The sequence below is a fragment of the Meriones unguiculatus genome, chromosome 19 (assembly GCF_030254825.1).
Source record: "Meriones unguiculatus strain TT.TT164.6M chromosome 19, Bangor_MerUng_6.1, whole genome shotgun sequence".
Classification (NCBI taxonomy): Eukaryota; Metazoa; Chordata; class Mammalia; order Rodentia; family Muridae; genus Meriones; species Meriones unguiculatus.
In genome coordinates, this window is record NC_083366.1 from 65603531 (window position 1) to 65627069 (window position 23539).

The 23539-nt window shown below is 52.3% G+C and overlaps 1 protein-coding gene across 6 annotated transcripts in view; it reads right to left on the bottom strand.

Annotated features, from left to right (window-relative positions):
• The window catches only part of Sema4d (semaphorin 4D), a 95411-nt gene that overhangs the window by 26892 nt on the left and 44980 nt on the right, over positions 1-23539 (bottom strand). For all 6 annotated transcript variants that reach the window (XM_021654318.2, XM_060372412.1, XM_060372414.1 and 3 more), the window contains 6 exons: positions 16382-16445; positions 9280-9596; positions 7924-8069; positions 6845-6907; positions 5221-5319; positions 622-715 (listed from right to left, as the gene is read on the bottom strand). In XM_021654318.2, the coding sequence (XP_021509993.1) occupies positions 622-715; positions 5221-5319; positions 6845-6907; positions 7924-8069; positions 9280-9379 (502 nt within the window). In that variant the 5' untranslated portion in view covers positions 9380-9596; positions 16382-16445. The remainder of the gene's footprint in view (positions 1-621; positions 716-5220; positions 5320-6844; positions 6908-7923; positions 8070-9279; positions 9597-16381; positions 16446-23539) is intronic.

Here is a 23539-nt window from a genome sequence, read left to right on the forward strand (position 1 = left end):
ACCAAATTTAATGGTGTTTTTCCAGGTTAAAGGGTAATAGCTAACCACAAATGAAAATATCCCACAGCCAGTGACAGACAGACACCCCTCAGTGTTCGACAACCTGAAAACCATCTTAAGCAGAAAGCACTGGAAGTCAAAAAAGATGCTGAGGTGCCTACCCTGCCAGGCGGCCTGGCTCGGCCTCACCTACTTTAAATACACCCAGAAGACATACTTTAGCCTCCGACTCTGCAGGAGCGTCTATGTTCAATACAGTATTGAATAGCTCACAAAGTTCACCCGATACCATATACTGATTGTGAAGACGGAACCTGCATACTGGCTGAAAGACCCCAGCGTGAGCTCTCTGCACAACAGCACAGCACACGCCCACTTGCCTCGGCTGTGCAAGAGCAGAGCAGGAGGCACACAGGCACAGGAGTAGCCACACAGCGTGCACAGAGACTGACAGACAGAAGTGTGTGTGCTGCAGGAGGCCCAAGCGTCCCTCTGAATGATGAACTCAAAAGGAAGCCAAGGAAGGCAGGACTGAGGAGGGAGGCGCTGAGTGTCCCAGGTGCGAACATGACATGCCACCGTAAACTCGGAGAGTGAAGGAGCCCCAGACGCAGGACTCACCAACCATGACTGATGTGTAGCTGTGGGCGGGGTCGAAGGGGCATCTTCCTTTGCCGTCTTCATTTTTCCCCAGAAACTTGAAGGACGTCAAGTTCTACAGTGAAACGAAAAAGAAAACACCTAACTGCGCCACCATTTAAAGGTACAGATTCCTTCGTTTGAGGAGACCAAGAGTTTGGAGCAAGTGGGCCCTGCCCCATGTGGGTCCCGCCCTGGAAGCAATGACGCCTGACATATATCTAAAGTGTATGACAGAGCCTGGGATGTGCAGGGTCACAGAGGCTCAGGTTGCTCAGCCACACCACCCAAGAAACAGGCAACGCAAACCAAACAAAGACAAGCCACAGAATCTGTACTGCTGCTCAGGCGCCACCAGCAGCTCCAAGAAGAGCCATTCTCACCGCTAAACAGAGCTCACCACAACACAGGCAACGTGTGGACAGGCTGCGCCCGGCTCTAACCCGCCCCATACTGTGTAAAACAGTCGTCCCTAGGCTGTGCCTCGTCCCAGGAGATTTTACTTTACAGGCAGCTTTTGATTCCACGCTTCCACGGTGGGGAAAAGGACCCTGCTTGGGTCTGCAAACCACAGCGTCTGCCACGAACTGACCCACCCAGAACGGATGGAGAAACTACTTATTTCTGGGAAAAGAAAGGGGAGCCACCCCACAAATTCATCAAAGTTGAATGTCAGGGCACTTGGTTGTATTAAAAATGCTGGGGAAACCAGGTCCACGAATTAACAGGCCGAGGAGAAAGTAGGTGTACCTTCCTCATCTACCCCCCATAAAGTGATGGGCTAATAGTGTGATGGACGGCCCCATGCCAAACATCTTCTCAACTGATACCTGGTGTGTGCATCAAGGACAGCCTTCGACCTTGGAGCTGGTCTCTAAAGCTTTGCTTTCAAACCCTTGGCTGCAGCTGCTCCCTCCCAGCACTGGTCTGGTTTGAAATTATCAGACTCTCTGCGCCCAGGTCTGAAACCTCAGCTTCTTTAACCTGTATTCATTCTATAACCATACACATGGCATACACATACATTTGCTGTGCGACATGACAGTTAACATTACTAAGTAAGATTCAAATAAGCAGGGAACGGTAGTGCACCCCTTTCATCTTAGCACTTGGGAAGCAGAGGCAAGCGGATCTCTGAGTTTGAGGGCAGCCTGGTCTACACAGAGAAATCCAGTCTCAACAAACAAAAGATTAGAATAAAAGAGTCTGCATTTGCCTCAGCCGAATCACCAAGGTAGGCAAGCTTATACCGTAAACTGATGTGAATTCAGTGTTACTGAATAAACTCTGGCATTATGGGAAGACTCAAATATGTTCGGTGTCCACGTGTCTGGCATCGTGTGCTCACGAGAGTCAGTAGGTAACAGTCTTGGGATAACCTCTTTGTACCAGACAAGAAAACCTATTTTGTATGCCTTCGCTTTGCTGTAATGAACACCATGACCAAAAGTACCTTGCGGAGGAAAGCACAGTTTACAGGCCACCAATCAGGGGAGTCAGGCAGGCAATCAAGGCAGCAATTTGAAGGCAGGGACTGAAGCAGAGGCCAGCAGAGGCCACAGAGGAATGCTGCTTACCGACTTGCTCCTCATGGCTTGCTCAGCCTGCTATCTTACACGCCCACAGCGGGCTGGGTCCTCCCACAGTAATATGAAAACACCCTAGCAGCTTTTCTGCAGACCAATCTCACAGAGGCATTTTCCAAACTGTGGTTCCCTCTTCCCAGATAACTCTAGCCTCTGCCAAGCTGACAAAAATAAAACAAACAACAGGACACCATACAAGGAGAAAAAGAGATATGTCCTAACACTAATATATGATGAATCAGAATGTTCTCATACAGGGAAAAAAAAACGAGACAATTAGACAGCAGGTGGCAAACTGGGGGAAATGCCCACAAAAAGATGATGAAGAATTTCCAGCGCTGAATATGCACGAGGCGTGCAGACAGAAACACAAGAGTGTAGCAGATGACAGACAGGCCGAAGTGTTAAAGAGACAGGAGCCACCCACAGGGCAGCCTGCCAGAACTCCAGGAGCACAGGGAAAATCCAAGCGGGCACTTTGCAGAGTGGAGAGGTTGAGCGGGGCAAGGCTGCCCACCACACTCGGGAGCTACCAGTCCTGCCAGAGACGGCTGGCTGGAAGCCACAGGCCAGTTAAAACAATAAAGGTCACCGGTCAGGGGAGGAAGTGTGAGCTGGGGTGACTGTGGCCCACTTGATAAGACCCATCTGTCATCATACCTCACATGGAGGCCTGGAGGCCTGGAGGCTGCTGGGGCTGGGGCTGGGGCTGGGTCCTGCTCTACACTACTGCGATGAGAGGAGAGATGGAGGATCCTGGCAATCGCTTTAACTGTGATGATGAAATCAGTTGTGCAGAGAAGGGCTCCATTCTTAAAAGACACTTGCAAAGGCCTCTGGGAACGATAGGCCACACTTTATCACATAATTACAATCACACATCCCTACGCACATGCACAAGTGACACATATAATCCACCGTGTGGTCCAGACGCACAAATGTACTCAGAATTTCCTCTCTCCTATCTCACACCCAGATACTGCTTTGGAGTGTAAACCCCAACAATAGTCTCGAAGCCCTCAACTGGACCAGCGAGGATTTAGTCAGGGGGTGATGACGTGGAAACGCCTCTAGCGTAACCACTCTCTTCATTTCCTCCTTCTCTGTTTGCCTTCCTTGTTTTCCACTTAAGGTGTCTATCTTTGAGGACCAAGGGTCTTTATATCCCACAACTTTCCCTCCCCCAACACACACACATGCACAAACACAGTAGCAATTTCAGTTGCATCAGAGAATACAGTTAGCCAGGAAAACCTGTGCAGCGGCGCTCTCCCTAGACATCTATATAAATATTTGGTTTCTTAATTCTCTCGTTTTTGTTTTCCTTTTGAGAGACTCTTTTGTGCTGTTTCTTATAATGTAATAACCTATGCTGACCTCATCCTCAGGAGCCTCCCAAAAGTGCTGGGGATTTCTGGTTTGCCTCACCACATCTAGCTGCCTACATGATTTTCTAATTCTGTGTTTTGTCTAGTTATATCCCCAATCCTGTGTGTGTGTGTGTGTGTGTGTGTGTGTGTGTGTGAAAGAGAGAGAGAGAGAGTTCTATATGTATGGTGTATATTCATGTGGTAGGTATTTCTGTGCGTGTGGTACTGGGGATCAAAACCCAGCATCAAGTGAATGCTAGGCAAGCCTCTAACTGAACTGTAACCGGGAGCAGGTTTGAAATTTCAGTTAATTGAGGGTTTAGGTGAATGAAACGTTTCATCTTGGGAGTCTTGCCCCATCCGTGGTTCCAGTCACCCGCAGCCAACTGCAGCAGAGCGATGAACTAACTACGTGCCCTGCCTCCCTGCCCTACACTGTCACTCACCCCTGCTCAGCAGACACACAGTACATACTACCCTTCCTTGGATGCTGAGCCTCACGGTCATCACATACACAATATAAGGTTTGCTAAGAGCCGAGGTTTTGGTACCCGGTGGAGATCTGGGATCTATGCCCAGCAGAGAAGAGGGGAAAGCATGGAGCATGTTTCAGATCTGTCACAGTTTATTTGTAGAATGGCTCCCTGTGGGCTGGTGGGTTTGTCTCCAGGTGGTGCTGTTTGGTGGAGGATGTAAAGGTGAGACCCGAGGAAGTGGTTTAGGGTGGGGTTGCCTTCATGTTTATAGGACAGCCCTGTTTCTTGGCCCTGCTCTGCCTTCTGCTTGGCTGAGGCACCTGCTCTACTCTTTTCTCCCTTAACTTGCTTTTTGTCAAAAATTTGGTCCCAGCAAGGACAAGGGTGAGTAACTTGTAATATACACCATGCTGCTGAACTTTCATGCACTGAGCTCAAGGAGGAGCTGGCTCTGAAGCAGAGCCGCCCCTCCCCGACTTCAGACCCAAGCATGTTTTTCAGTGTCCTCTAAGGCGCCTTGTGAGGGGATGAGCTGCCGTCTAATTCTGTGACAGGGAGGAGAGACCAGCAAAGAATCCAAGGGTAAAAGCACTGCCCTTGAGAGCAGCTAGAAGGTGAATCATTTGCAAAATGGGTTACTAGTATTTAACTCACGATATAAAAGTGCCTACAGGGAGGAGGGGTGGAGCCAAAAGCACGGCCCATGGGAAGCCCAGCCATGGAGAGAGACTCCAGCTAACTGCCTCAACTTCCCCTGCCAGTTCCTGAGGGATGTCTGATGTTATTTCCCTGTTGCTGCTTGCTCTTTTATTTAGAAGCCTCACCTACACAGACACTCTCCTCTTCCCAGGACTCTGCTGGGAACCCCAGCTACCTTAATGAAACTTCTTTGATTCCCGCTGGGTTTCTGAGCACCCGATTTGGTGTTCTGCCATCTATCCATCTTTTGGTATTTACTCCTTCATAAAGTATGGCCCCTGCAGATCACTCTCTGCCCATCACAGAACACTGGTCAAGAGGGACAGGGCTGCTGTCACCCAGTTCTTAGTCCTTACAGCCTGCAGAAAGCACGGGAGAGTCTGGCTCTGCTGTAATCCTCAGCTAGGGGGGGACGTGAGCACTGATAAAAGGGATACACTGTGGCCTTACCAGGTGGTCACAAGTGGGCTGGAACGCGTTGGTCCCGCACACATAGAGGGAGGTGGAGCCGAGCGGCTGCAGCACTCGGATATAGTTGAGGCACTCGGTCTGCAAGGGAAATGCACACACATTCTATCAAAGGCTACACAGGAATCCTTCCTGCCCACAGGCTAAAGGACAGCAGTCCTCCGCCCTGCTCTCTCCCCTCTCAGGCTAGTCTGTCTGTGCCCCCAGATGGGGCACACAGCATGGTGAGCCAAGCTCTGCAATGTGAACTTTACTTATCTCTGTGCTCCACAGGCAGTTCAGGTGCCAGGCACGACGTTAGCTCTGTCCCTAATAGATGCTCGGCCTGTATCTGGTGACCAGACAAAGCCAAGACCAACCAAGAGCTGACCTCAAATTGTACTAGGGAACCCACTACAGACAGCAATATATTTACCCTTGCTAAACACAATCCATTTGCTTTGGCGCCTGTGTCGCCAGAGCAGACACTGTACAAACTTGCGCTTTCCTGGGAGCCCCACCCTACATGGCAACCAGCACAGAACTAGAAATAGCGACGACTAGTAGAGTCTGAGAGAGAGTCTGGCCCAAAGGGCATATCCAGCTGTCCATCCCTGAGGATCCAGTAGAAAAACAAGATGGCCTTTTGGAACCCATGTGCTAATTTAGGAGAACAGTGCTTAGATTATATGGGCTATACCCTGACATTATCTCAAATCAGAAAAGTTTTTTTTTTCAACAACTGTTTTCAAATGGATGGGGGGGGGTGTCATTCACAGGAGGGCTCCCTACCAAGTTCACTCTGGGTGCCCATGTGTGGCAGTGTGAGGCATTAGCTCGCTCAGCTCCACAGTTTGCCAGCAGCACAGTGAACCCATCACAATGCCTGCCTGCATGCCTGCCGGCCCGGCCCTCGGTTCCTGAGTTAACACCGAAGTTACAGACCAGTAGGACATTAAAAGCATTTAACCAAGTTTAATTAAAACAAAACAAAACAAAAAATTGTGGGTTACTTTTTTAATCTTTTGTTTTGAAAAGACAACTAATAACTCTGCCATCACTCAGCCATCACGACCACTATCAAGGACAACCGGGCTCTTGTGGTCTGAAAACATCCGTGAGGCACCAGGGGGCACCCCGAGGATACCCAGAGCTCCCGAGGAAAGAGTTACAAGGACCAGTAACCCTGAGCGAGCACCACACTGATATATAAAGACTAAATCAAACAAACAAACAACAAAAATAATTAATAAAACCAAAACAAAAGCTAACCAAATCCCTGTGGCCTCTCACGCCTCAGCCTCAGGTGTAGGGGAAGCGCAGAATACAGCGAGGTGGCCAGTTACGCCAGGCACCAGCAGGCAGCAGAGACTATTTTCTGTAGTCACACTGCCAGGCTATTTGAGTAAGCTCCTCCAGGGCTGAGGATGTGAGTACCAGCTCTGAGGGCACCAATCCTGATGCCAGGGCGCAGGCAGAGCTGCCATGTGTGTCGACACAGCGGGACTGAGTCCAGCAGAATTACGTGGTGCCCGGCGGGCATGCAGAAAGAAGCCCTGGTACTTGAGAAGACCCAAATAACTCAGAAATGCCAGTGCGGGTTCTCCGTGACGTGTGGTCAGATTACCTGCTTTGATTTCCCCTTCTCTGCGCACTTTGCTTTTTTGTCCTCAGAGACCTTCCAGTACACCTGTGAGGAAAGGGGAACGTATGAGGGCCCAGTTCCCTGCAGCCCCCCTTGAAAAGGAGCTGGGATAAACAGACACCAAAGAAGGCACACAGCTCAGCTCAGAGCAGAGGCCTGCAGCCAGGGTAAAGTCAGTCCGGGGAGGGGCTCAGGGATCAGGCAGGTGCTGAGAGCCGGGAGCCATCATCCCAAAGCCGGCAGGCACAGCGCAGGCCTGGACGTGCTACAGAAGATCAGCAGAGGGCTGGGGAGATGGCTCGGTGGGTAAAGGGCCTGCCACTGAGCATGAAGACCTAATTCAACCCCCGGAATTCATAGGAAAAGGCCAGGGGTGGCCCTGTGCACTTGGAATCTCAGCACTGGGGAGGCAGAGACGGGAGGGTCTGTGTGGCTTGCTGGCTGCCAGCCTATCTGACAAGCTCCAGGCCAGACCATGTTATCAAAAATAAAAATTTAAAAGTGGACAGCACCCAAGGAAAGACACCCAAGGTTGTCCTATGACACCCCCCCCAACACACGAATAATGCAAGTATAATCATTTTAATTATATCCAAAAGCAGGGGCTCTGAGCTGTTATTTTTTTAACCTTTGTTATTACGTTTATTATATGTATATGTGTGACAGTGCAAGAGTGGAGGTCAGAGGGCAACTTGTGGGAGTTGGGAGATGGTTCTCTCTTCCGAATGTGTTGGGATGAGTGGGGGTGGGGTGGCAGGCTGAACTCATCAGGCTGGGCAACAGGTGCACTGATCTGCTGAGCCATCTCTTCAGACCCTTCTCAACCTAACTTTTTTCCCCTGACAGTTTTATACATGCATATAGTGAATTTCAGTCATTTGAGCCTCTGGCACTCTCTCATCCTTTTCAACGTGACCACAGAGTACCCTACAAGATCAGACATAGAAACAGCCTCGAGTTTTCTTGGGTGAGCTTGCTGGTGGCATCCTGAGCCAGGCCTGTGTAGAAGTAGGAGCAGAAGGGAGCCCCACTCTGAGGGGCGGGGGGAAGGGAGGGGCTACCTCCTGCTGCTTCTCCGAGACGTCCAGGGCATTCAGTGCAAAGACAGCTTCCCGGGCACCCACATACAGGGTGTCTTTGTCCTCACTCATCAGCAGGGCCGAGTAGTTGAAGATGCCTGGCTCGTGAAACTGCAGCAGACCTACCTCTGTGGGTAGCAGAGGATGGAAGGAAAAGAAGAGCCAGGCAGTCACAGCTCAGCCTGTGTGCACCACCCCAGTGCCACCTCAGGGTCAGAGGCAGACCTGTCACAAGGACCAACTGTGCCATGCTGCTCCGGCATGGAGCAGAACTCAGGACCCCTAGATAACCTCAATGCATCACCAAGTGCAAGAGAGGGGCTGGTCCAAAGCTGGAGCCCTGGGGCTGGCCTCCATCCCTAGGCTAACCCCTTGGTGTCCTCTTCTGTCGGCTAGGTCCTGTTGAGTCCCAAACCTCTCACACTGGTGCTTCCAGCACATCACAGCCCAGACCCTTGGTCTACGCTCTCCCTCTTTAGTGTGACTTCAACCATCCACTTTAGGCTTAGAAAGAATGTGATGGTTTAGAACTTTCTCACTCAGGAACTGAATGCCTTATTTGAAACCCCCAACAACAACAATTCAGTGTTTAGGGGCTGAGGTTGTAGCTCAGTTGTAGAGCAGTTGCCTAGGATACACAGGGCCCATGCCCTTTCCCCAGGTCTCCCTTAAAAAGGGGGTGGGAGGACAAGATGGGCGAACACATCTCTCTCCTAAACAATTTCCAGTCATCGCCAGAGAGACAAGTAACGCTTGTTAACAACTTCCAGAGACAAGTGACACACTTTCACACCCTCAGCAGTTCAGAATGTGGTAACACAGAAGGACATAAGCAGTCCTGGTTTTCTTGACAGGGTCTCACTAAGTGGCCTGGGGAGGCCTGGGACTCAATCCTCCTGCCTCTGCCTCTTGAGTGTGGGGCTTCCACAGTGTACTGTGACACTGGGCTCAGCATGAACTGGCATCGGTGAGCGCTCTGAGCGGGCCTGCAGTCCAGGTGGCTTCGGCGTTGGGCATTCCTCACACCGTTCCCTCCCTGTGTGCAGCGCAGCCTGTGTGGCCCCGGCCTGGGAGTCTGACCTGGAGACCCGTCTGGCACTGAGCTAATCTCAGCAGTGCAGCTGAAGTGCCAGTGAGCTGTTGAGGTCACACAGGCAGTCGGACTAGAGCTTGGTACCCGAGGATGCACCCACCAGGGCCTCCCACTCACACAGCATCCTTTGGACATCCCGGTGGCTTAAGCCTGCCCTGACTGACCCTGCAAAGCATCTGAAGCATGGCTCCCCTAATCCCACAACACTCTCCAGAGGCATTGGCGTTCACAGCTTTAGAACTCACCTCCGTGCTCCCAGGTGATCCGAGGCACGGGTGCAAATGCCACCACTGTCCTCAACACTACCATCAGGGCCAAGAACAGGCTCCTCACGGGGGCGCACATCCTCCTGGACAGGGGCCGCTGGGGCCTTCAGCAGTGGACACACATGGATGGCAGCAGCCTGCTGTTTTGTGGCAGCAAGGACCTCTCAGAGCCCCAGGGCTGGGGCCAGCAGCACAGAGCAGAGCCCATGAGTGGGGTTCCAGAGTTCCCGCATATCCAGTCAGCAGTGGCCACTTTCACTGCCTCATGCCAAAGGCTACCGATGCTCCCTTCCAACCTGCAAAGGAAGAAAAGAAGGTGGCCACTGGTCACAAGAGCTCCAACTGGTTCTCAGTCCCCTCCAACCTTTCTCGCTTCCTATCCTGTCTGAGTCTGCCTCCTGAGGGGCATGGAGGGCACCCAGGATTTGTGCGGCTGCCAGACAGAGAGACGACAAGGCTACATCCCAAGATGGACTCACCAAGATGGATCACGAAGTGACTAGCTAGAGGGGAAGACATGCCACAGATGAAAGGAACAAGCTGGCTTTCAGTTTCCCTGAGAGGCTCACTTCCCAATTTCTGACATGCCAACCCAGGAAGATTACCAGACACCAGATGGCTGCAGTGACAAGGTGCACGCCTGAGAACACATACAGAAGTGCACGTTCGTGGGCAGACACACAGAAGTGCTTGCAGCCATAAACGTACACGGATACCCACACACAGACGGTATGCAAACACACATTCATACCCATGAAAACGTACCCTCGGGGCCTCGTCCGCAGGAGTGTCTGGCCACCACAGAGGACACAACCAGCCCAGGAGGCAACCCGAGATCTTCCTGCCTCACCAGGAAGAGGTTAATTGCCATGGAAACAGTAGCAATTAACTCTCATTTGTCCAAACAAGAAACAGAAGGCCAGGCCTCGCTGTTTGATGAAATCCTCGTCAAAGCTCTCTTGAGCCTCTGACCCTGTCCTCAGCTGCCCCAGCTAAGCCTGAGGCCCAGCACACATCAGCACCCCTGTCATGAACCTAATGACCCTGGCCAGCGGAGCCGAGCGCTGTGCCGCACCAGCTGCCCGGCTACACGTGCAGGCCTCACCTTTGGGTGTGGCCACTAGGAGATGAAGGGTTACAATATCCCCAGACATGGCCCCAGTGCTGGCACAGCATCTACCCCCCTGCCAGACCTCCCCTGTCCACAATTCCTCCCACAGAGGGTGGGGCCAGCTGCTCCTGCCTCTCCATCCAGCCCTCTCTCCTGTCCTTAAGTGCAGACCTGACGGGCTGCTTGGTCTCTATCCCAATCCATGTAGAAGCTTCCTAATGCCAGGACAGCCTGAACCCCTCCTTACTTCAAGAATAGTCTAGCCTGCTGCAGCTGGCCTTTTTCCTCAACTGACTGTCGCCACAGCTGAAAAGCAGACACAGTCATGCGTAAGGGCAGTAGCTTTCCAAAACAAGGGTCAGCCTGGCCCCACCCCACCCTAGAGATTCACAAGGGTGACTCCAACCCTCATCCAACCAGAGGAGCAGGAAGCCAAGGACTGAAGCAGTGGTTGGGAAATAGACATTGGTGACCCAATTATGAACTCTGGGTTCTGCTAAGCAAGTTCACAATGCACCCCGCCTTGCAAGAGCCCGTTCTCCTGCCACAGTAAGGAATGGGGCTGTGGGTTGCTACAGCCCAGACCATGGGAATCCTCCTAAAGCCAGGGCCACCAGCTCCCTCCAGCACTGAGCATCACATTGCTAATGAAAGCCAGCAAAGCGATGCCACCCTGACCTCAAGCCCCTCTGGGTGCAGAGTGTCTGCAGCATGCCCGAGGTACAGTGGTATGGGTCTAAGCTCAGAAGACCCTGGGGTTTGAAAAAAATGGAGATGGCCAGGGCAAGGGAGCTGTGACCGGCAGGAGGCCCTGATTTGTGTGCACAAGGTTCCAGCTGTGAGGGTCCAGTGTACACACAGTTCCAGCTGTCTGAGGGTCAGTTGGCACAGGATGGATGTGTCTTCCCTCCTCAGAGCTCCCCCACCCCCATTTGGAAGAAGGTCGTGCAGGTAGGGTCAATCACCACTCCTCAGCTGCACACTGGGCCATGGTAGCATATTCTCATTACATTTCTGCTGTGGACCGGTCTCTTCCCCTGGGGCTCTAGTTGTTCCATTTTGAATGTGTTTGATAATAATTTATTCCCAGGCTACAGAAGAATGCTGGTGCAGCACCTTAGCTGTGCTGTCAGGGCCCAGGCTCTGAGGCTCCCTGCTCTGCAGTTCATAAAATGAGATCCTTATTTTTATGTTTGCAGAATGGCTGTTAGATCTGCAGACATCAAGCCTGGGTTTCAGGTAGCAACATGAAGACGAGCTCAGGGTCAAAATGCTATTGGTAGCCAATTTCGTGGAATTGTTTCTCGTTCTTTCCACTGGTATTTCTTCAGCAGAACCCGGGCAGCTTATAAATGGTTTGACCTGGGCAGTCTGCCCACCTCAGAAAGCTCAGAATCCCGTTACCTAGAATGAGGCAGGAAGCCACAGAGAGGGGGTGGAGGTGCAAGACAAGGGGCAGAGAACAGTAGCCATAGCTTGTGCCCTAACACAGTGCCTGGAATGGAAATGCCAGTACTCAAGGCTAAAACAAATTTTAAGGCGAATATAAAAAAAGAAAAAAAAAAAAAAAGAAAAGGAGCTGAAATAACTGAAACTCTTCACTGCCCAGGGTCGTCTGGCTGGGACTGCCAGGGGATGTAAATTGTATACAATGTATCAGCTCGGGCTGGAGAGATGGCTCAGCTGTTACCGGCGGTTGCTGCTGTTGTACTTGAAGAACCTGGGCTCCATTCACAACCCCCATAGGCAGCTCGCAACCATCTGAAACTCCAATTCCAGGGGTCCAGCAGCAGCAGCCAGCAGCCATTCCTCGGCCAACCCTGACTAACTGTGAAGACTACAGGAACTGCGGGGTTCACTGGGGTCCTTAAACATACCCACTCTGGGATGACCCTGACACTGCCTACAGAAGCAGAGAGCATGCTCAGCCAGGCTGGGCCCCAACTACAGCTGCATGCTCCTGCCCTGCAGGCTCAACCCCACCATGCAACACGTAGGTACTTCATGGGAGGACACAAGGACAATGGCCTCGCCCAGACCCCGATGCTCTTTGAAACAAGCCCACGGGAACAGCCATAGGCCTGGAGGGGAAGAGGGAGCAGAGAAGTGGAGGGAAAGTAAGGAGAAAGGCTGTTGGGTTTGACTTTTTATTTTCCTTCCTTTTCTTTTTCCTCTACACTACTCACTGTTTGGTGTAATTTAAAACTCACTTTAAACAAAGTGCCTGCCACGCCCACACAGACAGACTGCCACAGGGCCTTCGAGGAACGCCTCCACACTCATCCTTGAATGCCAAGTTCAGGACCTGGCTCTCTGTCTAAATTTAAACAGATGGATGTAACACCCTTTCCCCAGGGGAAGCTGAGGTCTCCCAAGTAACAGCTGAGGCCCTCCCATTTATGTCGGTGACAGTGAATTGTCAATCTATGTATTCAGAAGGCCTGGCACCCCACTAGAGACAGGGTCACATAGGCCCCACGACTAAGAGAGAAGACCTGCCTATCCAAACCCAGGATAAGGAGCTGCAGTCTCTCCCTCCAGCCTGCCTCGGCTGGCAGAGGGCGGCTCCACCTCCAGGGAACCTTGGAAATCTCAGCAGGGGCTAAAATGAAAACAGCACCCAGCCTAGCCAAGTTGTGAGCACCCAGCTCAGGCCTAAGAACACTCATGGCCTTGAGAGCACTGTGTGTGTATGTGTGTGTCTCAGTGCATACACTGTGCAAGTGAACCTGTGTGTATCTGTGTCAGCATGTCAAGCAGTGACCTGTGTTTACCCAGGCACCACACCCATGCACATGTATGTGTATAGATGCTATATGTGCTTGTATATATATATATACAAGCTTGTATATATATATATATATATATATATATATGTATGTATATGTGTATATATATAGGCACACCTGAAAAGGCCAAGTTAAATGTGTATCTCTGTGTGTAACATGCACATGCACACACATATCTATGTATCTGCAGATGTGTTCAAACACATAAGTCTGTATGTCTGTGTGTACATGCATCTGCAGATATGTTCCTATGCATGCATTTCTCTCTCTCTCTCTCTCTCTCTCTGTGTGTGTGTGTGTGTGTGTGTGTACACTGCATCTTAAACATAAGGCTCCTCACTGGTACTGATCAGATCACGGGGGAGGGGGTACCACTAGGTGCTCCTGTGGGGACAAGATGCTACACAGACTTTCAAGCGCCCTCCTGGATACCACAGCAAACACAATAGGGGATCTTGGGTGGCTGTGGCAGGCAGACTGTCCCCTGGACTCCAGACCCCTAGGGATGCTAGCCTGCTCTGTCTACTTCCTACCTGTCCATCTGCTCAGACAGGAAGGTAAAACTCTGGCTACTACAGGAAAGAGGATAGTCCGCTACCCCTTTCCTGCCTCTGGGTATGACCTGGCACCCCAGATAGTGCTGATGCCACCAGCTTGACCCCTGAGAGTTCCAGGAAGGGTCCAGGAGCTCCCGAGTGGCTCCCTAATATGGAGCCACTGTCCCAGCTTTGGTGTTCCCAGGCCTCGGGGCCTATCTCTGGAGCCAAGGTCTGCAGTTGGCAGGGACATGCTCCACTGTGGTTACACTGGCAAAGCACAGCTAGTAGGAGCAGCTGGGTATCGCCATCTGGGTCAACATTCAATCTCAAGGCACTTCGCAGAGCAGGCGACAATCGCCTCACATGGGCTCTTTCCCCAGCCCAAGGCCTCAGCCCGAGCATGGGTAGATGCCATATTGGGCTGGAAGCCAGTGTGCAAGGCAGGGCACGGGAGTGACAGCCACAGTGCCTACTGAACAGCACTGGTGACAGTGTGCACTAAGGAGAGGCAGGTAGCGCCAGGAGTGAAGTGGGGTTCCATGGGGGACCAGTGCCACCAGCAGAGACCCGGGCAAAGGCATGTCATTGGTAGGATGTGGCTTACACTTTGGATCGATCCTGACACCATCACCTCTTTCTACAGGTTTTGTGGTATGAGAGTGGCATTCTGTCACCTCCTTGGGCCCTGGGGTGACAGGAGGCAGGTGGGCACCTTTTCAAGGTTCTGAGGTCATGAGGGTGGCTGTTCCACAGGACTGTCTCCCTCTCCCTTCCCACCAGGCAGGGGCATGAGGAAGCACAGCAGACAGCCAGGAGCCACACTGACTCTGCAGAGGCTTCAGTCCTGGGCTGCAGCCTGCAGAACAGAGGCAGCTGTGCTGCTCATCACCAGACAGCCAATTAAGACTGAAACCCAGTCCGAAAGGTCAGGAGCAGACACACTAGCAGACAGCCCTTACCCAGGAGGTCACTGACACGTTCTCTAGTCCCCAAAGTGAGAAAGGAAATTTCCGTTAAAGATGCTACAGTGAGCCTCATTTGCATCCTTAACATTCCTTTCTTATTAAAAAAAGAAGAAAAAGAGAAAAAAAAAAAACATTTTCTAGCTGCAGAAGTGACTCCACGGTGCGCAGCTCTAACGAAATGTAGAAATCAAACCCTAAGTCCCCATCCGCTAGTGCTAGTGATGTGCGAGGTCAAAAGATTTCGGACAACAGAAATCAAGCCATGGCAACACTCCTACCCTTGGTGGCTTTAGGCCACCCTACAGGGTTGGGACTACAGAAACTGCCAGATGCCCTGGCTGGAGCAGGCCAGCAGGTGCACCCAGGAATACACTGCACACTCAGAGACCAGGGAGGGTGTGCCTGTGGCATCCTCCACTGCACGGGAAGGAAGATGCAGGTCAACAGGGGAGCTGGGGCCCACACCGTCAAGAGGAAGTGTTGGTCTACACTAGACAGACTCCCCTCTCTCGGGCTGGTGTTCAGGTGGGCAGGGCTCCTACACTTGACATGGCACCCTGTGCACGCCCTTGCCCGTACTTTAAAATTCCTCAGATCCAAGAAACGCGAGAAATGTTCCAGAGACCAACAAGATTTAAAGACAAATAGTCACAGAGGAAAAAGGAAGAAGGGGGGAAAAAAAGCAACAGCAAGATCATGCCTGGAACCCCAGCGCCAAAGTAGACTTCCTCAGGAAAGATGAGGTCTCAGTCCAGTGAGCTGACTCACTGGCCGTGCAAGCTGATGGCTGGAGTTCAAGCCCCGGTACCCATGGTGGAGACAGCGAAGCAACTTTGAAAGTTATCTTTTGACCTCCACAGGTAAGCCGTGGTATGCATGGGCCTGGACTCACACAAATAAGGCCCTGCCCAAACTGCACCCACATACCTGTTAAAACTGAATGTGTGTAATCAGCTCTCACTCTCCCAGTGAGGGCCTCCCTACCCGCCACAGCCCTGCCAGGCTGCCTCTGCGAGAGGAAGCAAAGCTGCTACCTGTATCACTGCACACGCAGGAAGAGGAGAGGGATAAGGAAAGAGGGGTTTTTATACTCTATTCTGGTCATTTCTCTTAGCTTGTCCAATTAAAATGTATCACAAATTTGATAAACTTGCCCTCTCGAGTGCCATGCCTCTGCATGGCAGGAAGCAGAAGGCCAGTATGGTGCTACGACCCATGCTGAGAGGAAGTTGCTGGTCCTCCACAACTGACACGGGACACACATTCACAAACACACAGTCAAGCATGGCCATGTGGAAGACGCAGGTACACAGACAAGCTCATACACACAGATGTGGAGCCATGAACGCACACGCGCAACACACAGGGACACGGACACATGTTCCTACACCTCTGAGGAGAAGAGCAAGCACACACGGGGTACACACGGGCCATCATGCCATCATCAGGCACCGCCAGGAAGGATGCAAGTTGGAGAATAGGGAGACAGGCCCTCCAAGGCTCACTGTCTAGCATCAAAGCCCCACGCTGCCCCGAGGAAGAGCAGCCATGGATGTCTCAGTCCTGTCTCCAACGAACACACAGAAGCAAGACGCCCAACGGGCCACCAGACCCAATGGAGCATTCTAGAAGGGATCAGCCACTAACCTGGGCACACACAATCACAAAGGGCCTTACCTGTGCCGTGGGCCTCTGGAGTCCTTCCTGCCACCTCCTGAGAGGAACCTTCAGGAAGACATCCCTGGAAGGAAAGAAACAAAGAGTCAAAACCCTGGGTCCTCCACCCTCGCACTCAGCCTAGCTTCCAGACAGACACGGAACACAAGTCCCTTCCACCTTCGTAAGCTCACGGCCCCAGGCGGATGGCCTTTCTATCCAGGACTACTGGGGTTGTGCCCCGTAAAGGAAGTAGGTGCTGGGGAGCAAAGGGAAGCGCGGCTCGGGTTGGCTAGCGCCGACCCCACCACACACAACCACTTCTCTTTTCTTCTCCTAAAAAAAAAAAAATTCAGGCTGGAGAGGTGGCTCAGAGGTTTAGAGCACTGGCTGCTCTTCCAGAGGACCTGGGTTCAATTCCCAGCACCCACACAACAGCCCCCAACTGTCTACAGCTCAAGTATGTATGCAGATACATACCAACACAGATATGTATGCAGGCAAAACACCAACGCACATTAATATAAAAATAAACTTGGGAGGAAAAATCAGTTTTGCTCGGGCTGTTGCTCTGTAGCCCAGACTAGCTTCCAACTCGGCATCCTACTGCCTCAGCCTCTCCGTTGTTGTGATTTCGGGTGTGCCATGATGGCCAGCCACCGCAACGTGAACATGTACACGCTTCACCAGACAGAGCAGAGAAAGCATCAGTAGGCTGACAGAAAGCTTGCCTGGCACGCAAAAGGCCCTGCGATCTATCCCCGGCTCTGCATAAACCGGGCATGCTGGTGTGAGCGTGTAATCCCAGCACAGAAACGCAATATCCTCTGTGGCTACAGAGTGAATTCAAGGCCAGCCCAGACTACACCAGACCCAGCCTTAAAAACGAAACCAAGTATAACCTAGTTGCCTTATTCTTTTCAGATTTTTAAAAATGCAAATAAGACTTTATTTATTTATTGGGAGGGTGTTCATACAACAGCATGCGTGGAAATGCAAGAATTCACAGGAGCTGAGTTTCTCATTCTACCGTGTGGGACCCAGGGATTCAGTTCAGGTCACTGAGGGAGGCAGTGAGCACTCTTACCGGCTCGTCAGTACTAATCTCAGACTTCTGCCCCTTTCCTTAGGAGGCTAAGGAAGTCAAGGAAAAACCTGATGACATATTCACAGGAATTAAATGGGTGCTTACCCTCTGTCTTGTTTGATTTTAGGGGGTGCTGGGTCAGAACCCAGAGACTGGCTCACTCTGGGCCAGCAATCTGCCTCAGCCCCTCTCACCTCTCATGGTAGTTCTAAAGCTCAAGAGAAACAAGTAGCCACTGTAGAGTGGTGCCGCTTCTGTAGCTCACCCATCAGCATCGGGGACAGCGCCCTCCAAGCAGGCTGTCTGAGCCCAGTGTCCCCACACCACCAAGCACAGAGGCATAACCTACACCGTGGACAACCAAAGACGGTTCGGACGCAGGCCACACGGAGCCCAGCCCTGGCTCCCCTCGCATGGGAGTCACACGCCACTCCCGGTGGGAGTCTGCAAACCATACAAGGTACCCCGTTCAAATGGTCTCGCCTGTCACAGGGGCAGAAAGACGGAGCAATCTCCTGGGGTCAAGCTAGAAAACAGTTCAGGGGAACAAAGGAAGCGACTGATACTGGGGGAGGGAGGTTTCGCTAGCAATGTCAAGGCCTAGAATTATGAAATGGCATTCTATAGGAACCCTATATGCTCGTTACTTCACGAATGAAGGAACGGCCAGGGCTGCTTGGTATGGCCTGACCAGACGCCATCGTGGCCGGGCAGGGAAGACAGTGTGGCTACGCTGTCTGTGGCCCTCTAATACGTACTGACAGCTGGGCTCACTGGGCCCACTTCCTGCCCTCCAAGGCTCCTGTGTCCCGATCCAGTTTCTGACCTCAGCCAGCTCCAAATTCAAGTCAAAGCAGGCTTCTGGGGACAGCAGCCGCCCAGACCCTGGGTCTCCAGCTTGCGCTCACTGCTCACTCAGACCGTTTCCTTCTGCTTCCGCAACACAAAACCGCACAAGTTATAATTAGTCCTCTCAGCCAGTCACCCTACCCCTGGAGCCCCCTGCACGGGTCTAACATGGCACATGAGGCTCCTCCTTAACAAAGCAGGCGCTGGTGGCTTACAGCATGGAGGAGGACACTCCTCAGAGGAGACAAGGCTTTCCATTCTCAGAAGCCAGAAGCCTTCCTTTCTCACATCTAGGTCAGTAGCTAGGGTGGCCACACATCCAGAAATGACTAGATTGCGGAGGCCGTAAGTTCAAAACTACCCCAAAGTCTGGCTCCTCCAAGCTGGGTGGCCTAAAGGAAGCTGCTGGGCCTGTTTCTTCCTTCAGAAGATGAGCTGACCAAGAGCAGCGCCTCAGACGGTCACTGCCTCGCCTTCAAGTTTGAGAATCTGAAGCTGATCCCTGTGAAGAGCTCAATCCTGAGCCTGGTGCCCAGTGAAGCTCTGGCTGGTGAGGGTTAGCTGGACGGCGAGCTTGCTATTGAGGCCAGTCACAAAGGCCTCCCTGAGATGGCTCAGCCACACACAGAAAGAGCATAAGCACTTTAAGGGGGGGTCGAATGCCTGACGAGCATGTGTATAGTCTGTGTGTCACCCACACGGTTTAAACTGGCTTTGGTGGTGGATGAACGCACATAATCCTAGCTGTGGAGGCAAAAGCAAGCAGGTCAGAAGTTCAATGTTATCCTCAGCCAGACAGCAAATTCAAGCCCAGCCCAGGCGAGTCTGACTCAGCCCCCTTCCCTATATGCAACAAGGGTTCTGAACCACCGAGTCTTGCAGTGACCATAGACTAGGATGGCATATCTTTAACTCCAGAATACCCATCATGCTCAGCGGCTAGCGTGGACTGGCTAAAGCACAGGAAGACGTGGAATGTAGTAGAATCCAAAAATCTCTGGCTTTGTCCCAGGCTATGGACTGTGGGCTTCCTCCTGGTCCCTGCCAGGTCTCTACAGTGAAGGGACCAAAAGCCCAAAGCGCCAGTTCTTTCTGGGCTCTGGGGTCCTTCGGCTCTGCTGCTCTCGGACTCAGTTCATGCAGTGATGGATGAACGCACACACTCAGAGGACGGGGCCATGGCCAACTGGGATTTGTTTTCTAAGTCCCCAAACCATAAACTGCTACCCTGGCAAATTCCTTTCATCTCTAGCAATTCCTCAGAGATGCACGGCAAAAATTACAAGGTCAGGCCAGCTTGACAAGGGTCATAATCAAGACTCACTAGACAGGGGGGCCTGGGTCAGTGGGAGGTTATCTCCTGGCTCCTTTCTATGGACGCGGCACACCCATGAGAGGGGCTGTCTGTTCTCCCTAATGGCAAGTCCATGCAACCCTAGTTTGTCTCATCATCATCTCCTCTAACTGCCAACTGTTAACTGTCAGGCTGTGGGGGGCACCTTGACCAATGAATGGATTCCTGCCTCCCTCCAGGGACCCCCAAACCACACCTCAGCAACTTCACTGCAATCATATGGTTCTCTCCTCTCTCCCTCTATTTCTCTCTCAGCATGGCCTCTTAACTCCTAAATACAAGCTATCTTCCTCCTTCCTGCTCCAGCCTCAAGACAACACAAGACAACGAATGCCTGCTTCTTTTTTTGTTTGTTTGTTTTAATTTGTTTTTGTTTGTTTTGTTTTTGAGTTAGAACTTCTCTGTGGAGCCCTGGCTATCTTGACCTCTCTCTGTAGACCAGGCTGGCCTCGAACTCAGAGAACCTCTGCCTCCCAAGTGCTGGGATTAAAGACCTGGGCCACCACTGCCCAGCTCAGTGTTTCTGCTTCTTAACAGCAATGGGAACAAAGTCACCTACCTTTTTAAATTGACTCTCAGCATGTGGTCACTGTGGATGAGTGGGCTGATCACCACAGTGAGAGCTGGGAGACAAGATGGCTACCTCACTCATGGCTGTGACAGGAAGAGCAAGAGCTGTGAGGGCGCCAGGTACCCTCTGCCCCAAGACAGTTATGATGCAACTGTTGCCACTTTTTCTTTTCTTTTTTTTTTGTAACAGCTAGAATCTCTACGAATTTCTACTCTCCAAACACCAAAATGGCCCTCAGGCAAGATGCAACAGGCTGTCAAGACGACTCAGCAAGTAAAGGTGCCTACTGACCTCTGACACGAGCTGTGGAACAAAAGCTTGTACATGCACCCTCACAATACATACACACAGAAGAACAGTCTAGAGGCTGGCTCACTGTGATCCACAAATTACAAACCTCCAACTCCCTTCACCCATTCTCTCAAGCCTCTCACAAAAGCCATTTCTTCTTGACTTCCTCTAGCACAGTGACTCTCAACCTTCCTCGTGCTGTGACCCTTTAATACGGTTCCTCATGTTTCGGTGACCCCAAATGGGTCATGACCCACAGGTTGAGAACCATTGCTCTAGGGAGACACAAGCATCAGGAAACAACTTTAAGTCCATGACCCGGAGAGGCGCTCCTTGCAGCTGCTACTGACAGCTAAAGTCCCTCGAGGTGGAAAATGATCTAGAAAGACGGCTCCCATCAGAACTACATTCACTGTGTCCCTGAGGCAGCAGGCAGGATCCAGGAACCGATCTTGCAGTAGGAAATGGAGCCAGGGAGGACTCACCACCATTAGACCAAAGGAAATCCGGAAGTCAGAGAATGAGCAGCACACTCCTGCAGGAAAGGAGCGACCCAAGCCTCACTGGCCCACCAGCGAGATCCCCTCAGCCCGGCGGCCTAGAATTCCCAGTATAGAGCACCAGAGTCCGGAGCTCTTGGCTGACCTGAAGACCCTGAAGTCTTACAACAGGACTGTCCTGCCAGCGCGCCAGGAATGCCAGAGCGGGTGAGAGGTCCCCTGTTCTGCGCTGTGTCCACTCCTGGATGATTCAGACGGTGAGGCACGGTGGGTCAGTCACAGGGAGCACGAGAGAGCCGGTGAGTCACTGGCAGCAGACACCAACGTACTGCCAGGGGCACAGCTGCTGCAGTGATGCGGGCACAGCTGCATCTCTCAGGGCAGGGGAGGGAGACGGACCCAACCCTAAGTACAGGGAAGGAATGCCGGGTGGGCACGCAGAACGGCCTCCCGATGAACCTGCAGCATCAAACCTCACAACGTCCAGGAACCCACATCAGCTGGAAAAGCCAGGATTCTAGAACGTTCTTTCAAGATAAGCTAGGCTGCACACACAGGTGAGCAGGCAGTCCTGCAGCCTCACCTCGGTCTCAAGACAATGATTTGTCCTTAACTGAGCTCAGTGCCCGCTCCGGAGGCCAGGGGCATCCCAGCCCTTCCACGCCGATGGCCGTGACGAGGAGACGACTCCTCCCGAGTATCCGCCCGGCCTCTTCCGCCATCGACAGGCAGGAGAGGGCAGCTGGCAGGACTTAAGGACCCGAATGTGGACCAGAGGCAGCTGTGCAAGAGCTTAGAACCACGGGGGCACCCATGGTGCCAGGACTGTTGAATATCGGTGTGTTTAAAGGCACAGCAAGTCAGGGCTGGGGCAGGCAGCTCAGTGGGTAAGGCCCTTGCCTTGCAAAGCTGAGGACTTATGTTCAGTCTGCAGAGCCCCTGTGGGGGGGGGGGGGAACCTACCCATGGCGGTGCAATGGAAGTGTGACCGTCGGCATGGGCCTCAGGCTTCCACAGCTGCACACCATACTAACATATTTAAGTGTGCACATACGCATAGCACATACAAAGACACACGCAAAAGAACAAAACTAAAACAAAGACACCGGGTCTGGGCCGAACTTGCACACACTCATCCATATTCCTTACACTTCTGGTTATATGCTGTATTCACAGGAGCAACCCCAAGAAGACTAAGTCCGTGTGGGGGTGAGTAGTTTCTGCACAGACACTGCATCTTCCGTAAGAACCTTGATCGTGGTAGGCCAACTAGAACTGATCTCCACAAAGAAAAGGTGGGAAGGCCACAGGCCGAGCGCCAGGCAGCCTTTGGGGAGGGGCCCAGGAATGATCAGACACAGGGGAAATTCTGACTGGGGTCCAGGGACTAGTTCAGTCTTGGGAAGGGGATTCCAGCACAGGAAGAACACATCTGGCTACAATGCCAACAAGCAAGCCCTGCCCAGCCCCACCCAACCCATCCACCAGGTATGCCCATCTCACCACAAACAAGCAGAGAGGCCTGCGTGCCCTCTGGACCCAGCGGTACACAGTCCCCTGCGGAGGGGGCAGTGAGCTGGGGCCTGACGGCTTTGCTACGCTTACTTCCTTGGCCTGTGGAATCCCTCAAGTTCAAGGCAATGCCATCTTGGAGGCATTTATCTCTAAGGTGGCTTCAGAACAAAAAATTCTCCTCCTACCACATGCTCCCCCATCAGGAAGGGCTGAGTGAAGGAGAGCAGCGGGGCGTGTGGAGCGAGCAGCAGCCAGGCATGCTGGCAGCTCTCGGCAAGCGCAGAAAGACACAATGCGGTATTAAATGCGAAACGATGTAAGAACACGGAAATGCAGGGCTATAATCACAGGCCCAAGGATGAAGCCGGGAGGCTGGGCCAGACTCCACACAGACTCCCCATGCCTGGAGGGGCAGTGGCTCCTGCTGTTGAGGTGCAGGGGCGCCTGCACACACGTGGAATGACCTACGGTCAGTTCCGGAAGGTAGAGCTTCGGCAGCATCGTCAGCACCCTCTCTGCACTCCTCCGGGTCCTCGGTCAGTACTGCCTTAGCACCAAGCACACCCTTTCCAACCACAGCGGCTTCCCACCTTTGCACCCTCTCTTCACATGCATCTTGCCTCGGTATCCCCGCAGGCATTCCTGACACCTTCAGAGCCTTAGCCTCATCCAAACCGAGATCCACACCTCAGAACTGCAAAGCCCAGGTGCACACTCACGCTCACCTCACAGGTACTTATCAACTTAGGCTGGGGCTTCTGTTATCATCACAGCTACGCTGTTCAGCTCTGACCTGGGCCTCCACCATCTTCACACGCGTGCTCCCAGGTCCATTATCTCCCCCCACTCCCAGAGTCAGTTAGACTAAGTGTACCAGCTGCAACCTGGGCCTAGCTTAGCCTCCACTACCTGGCAGTGCTGGCCTCCAAGGGTTACTAAAATAGACTACCGCTATCTGATGCACATGTGACCCAGGCGAGCAATAGACGTGGCCCGATAAAAACCTGTAAGC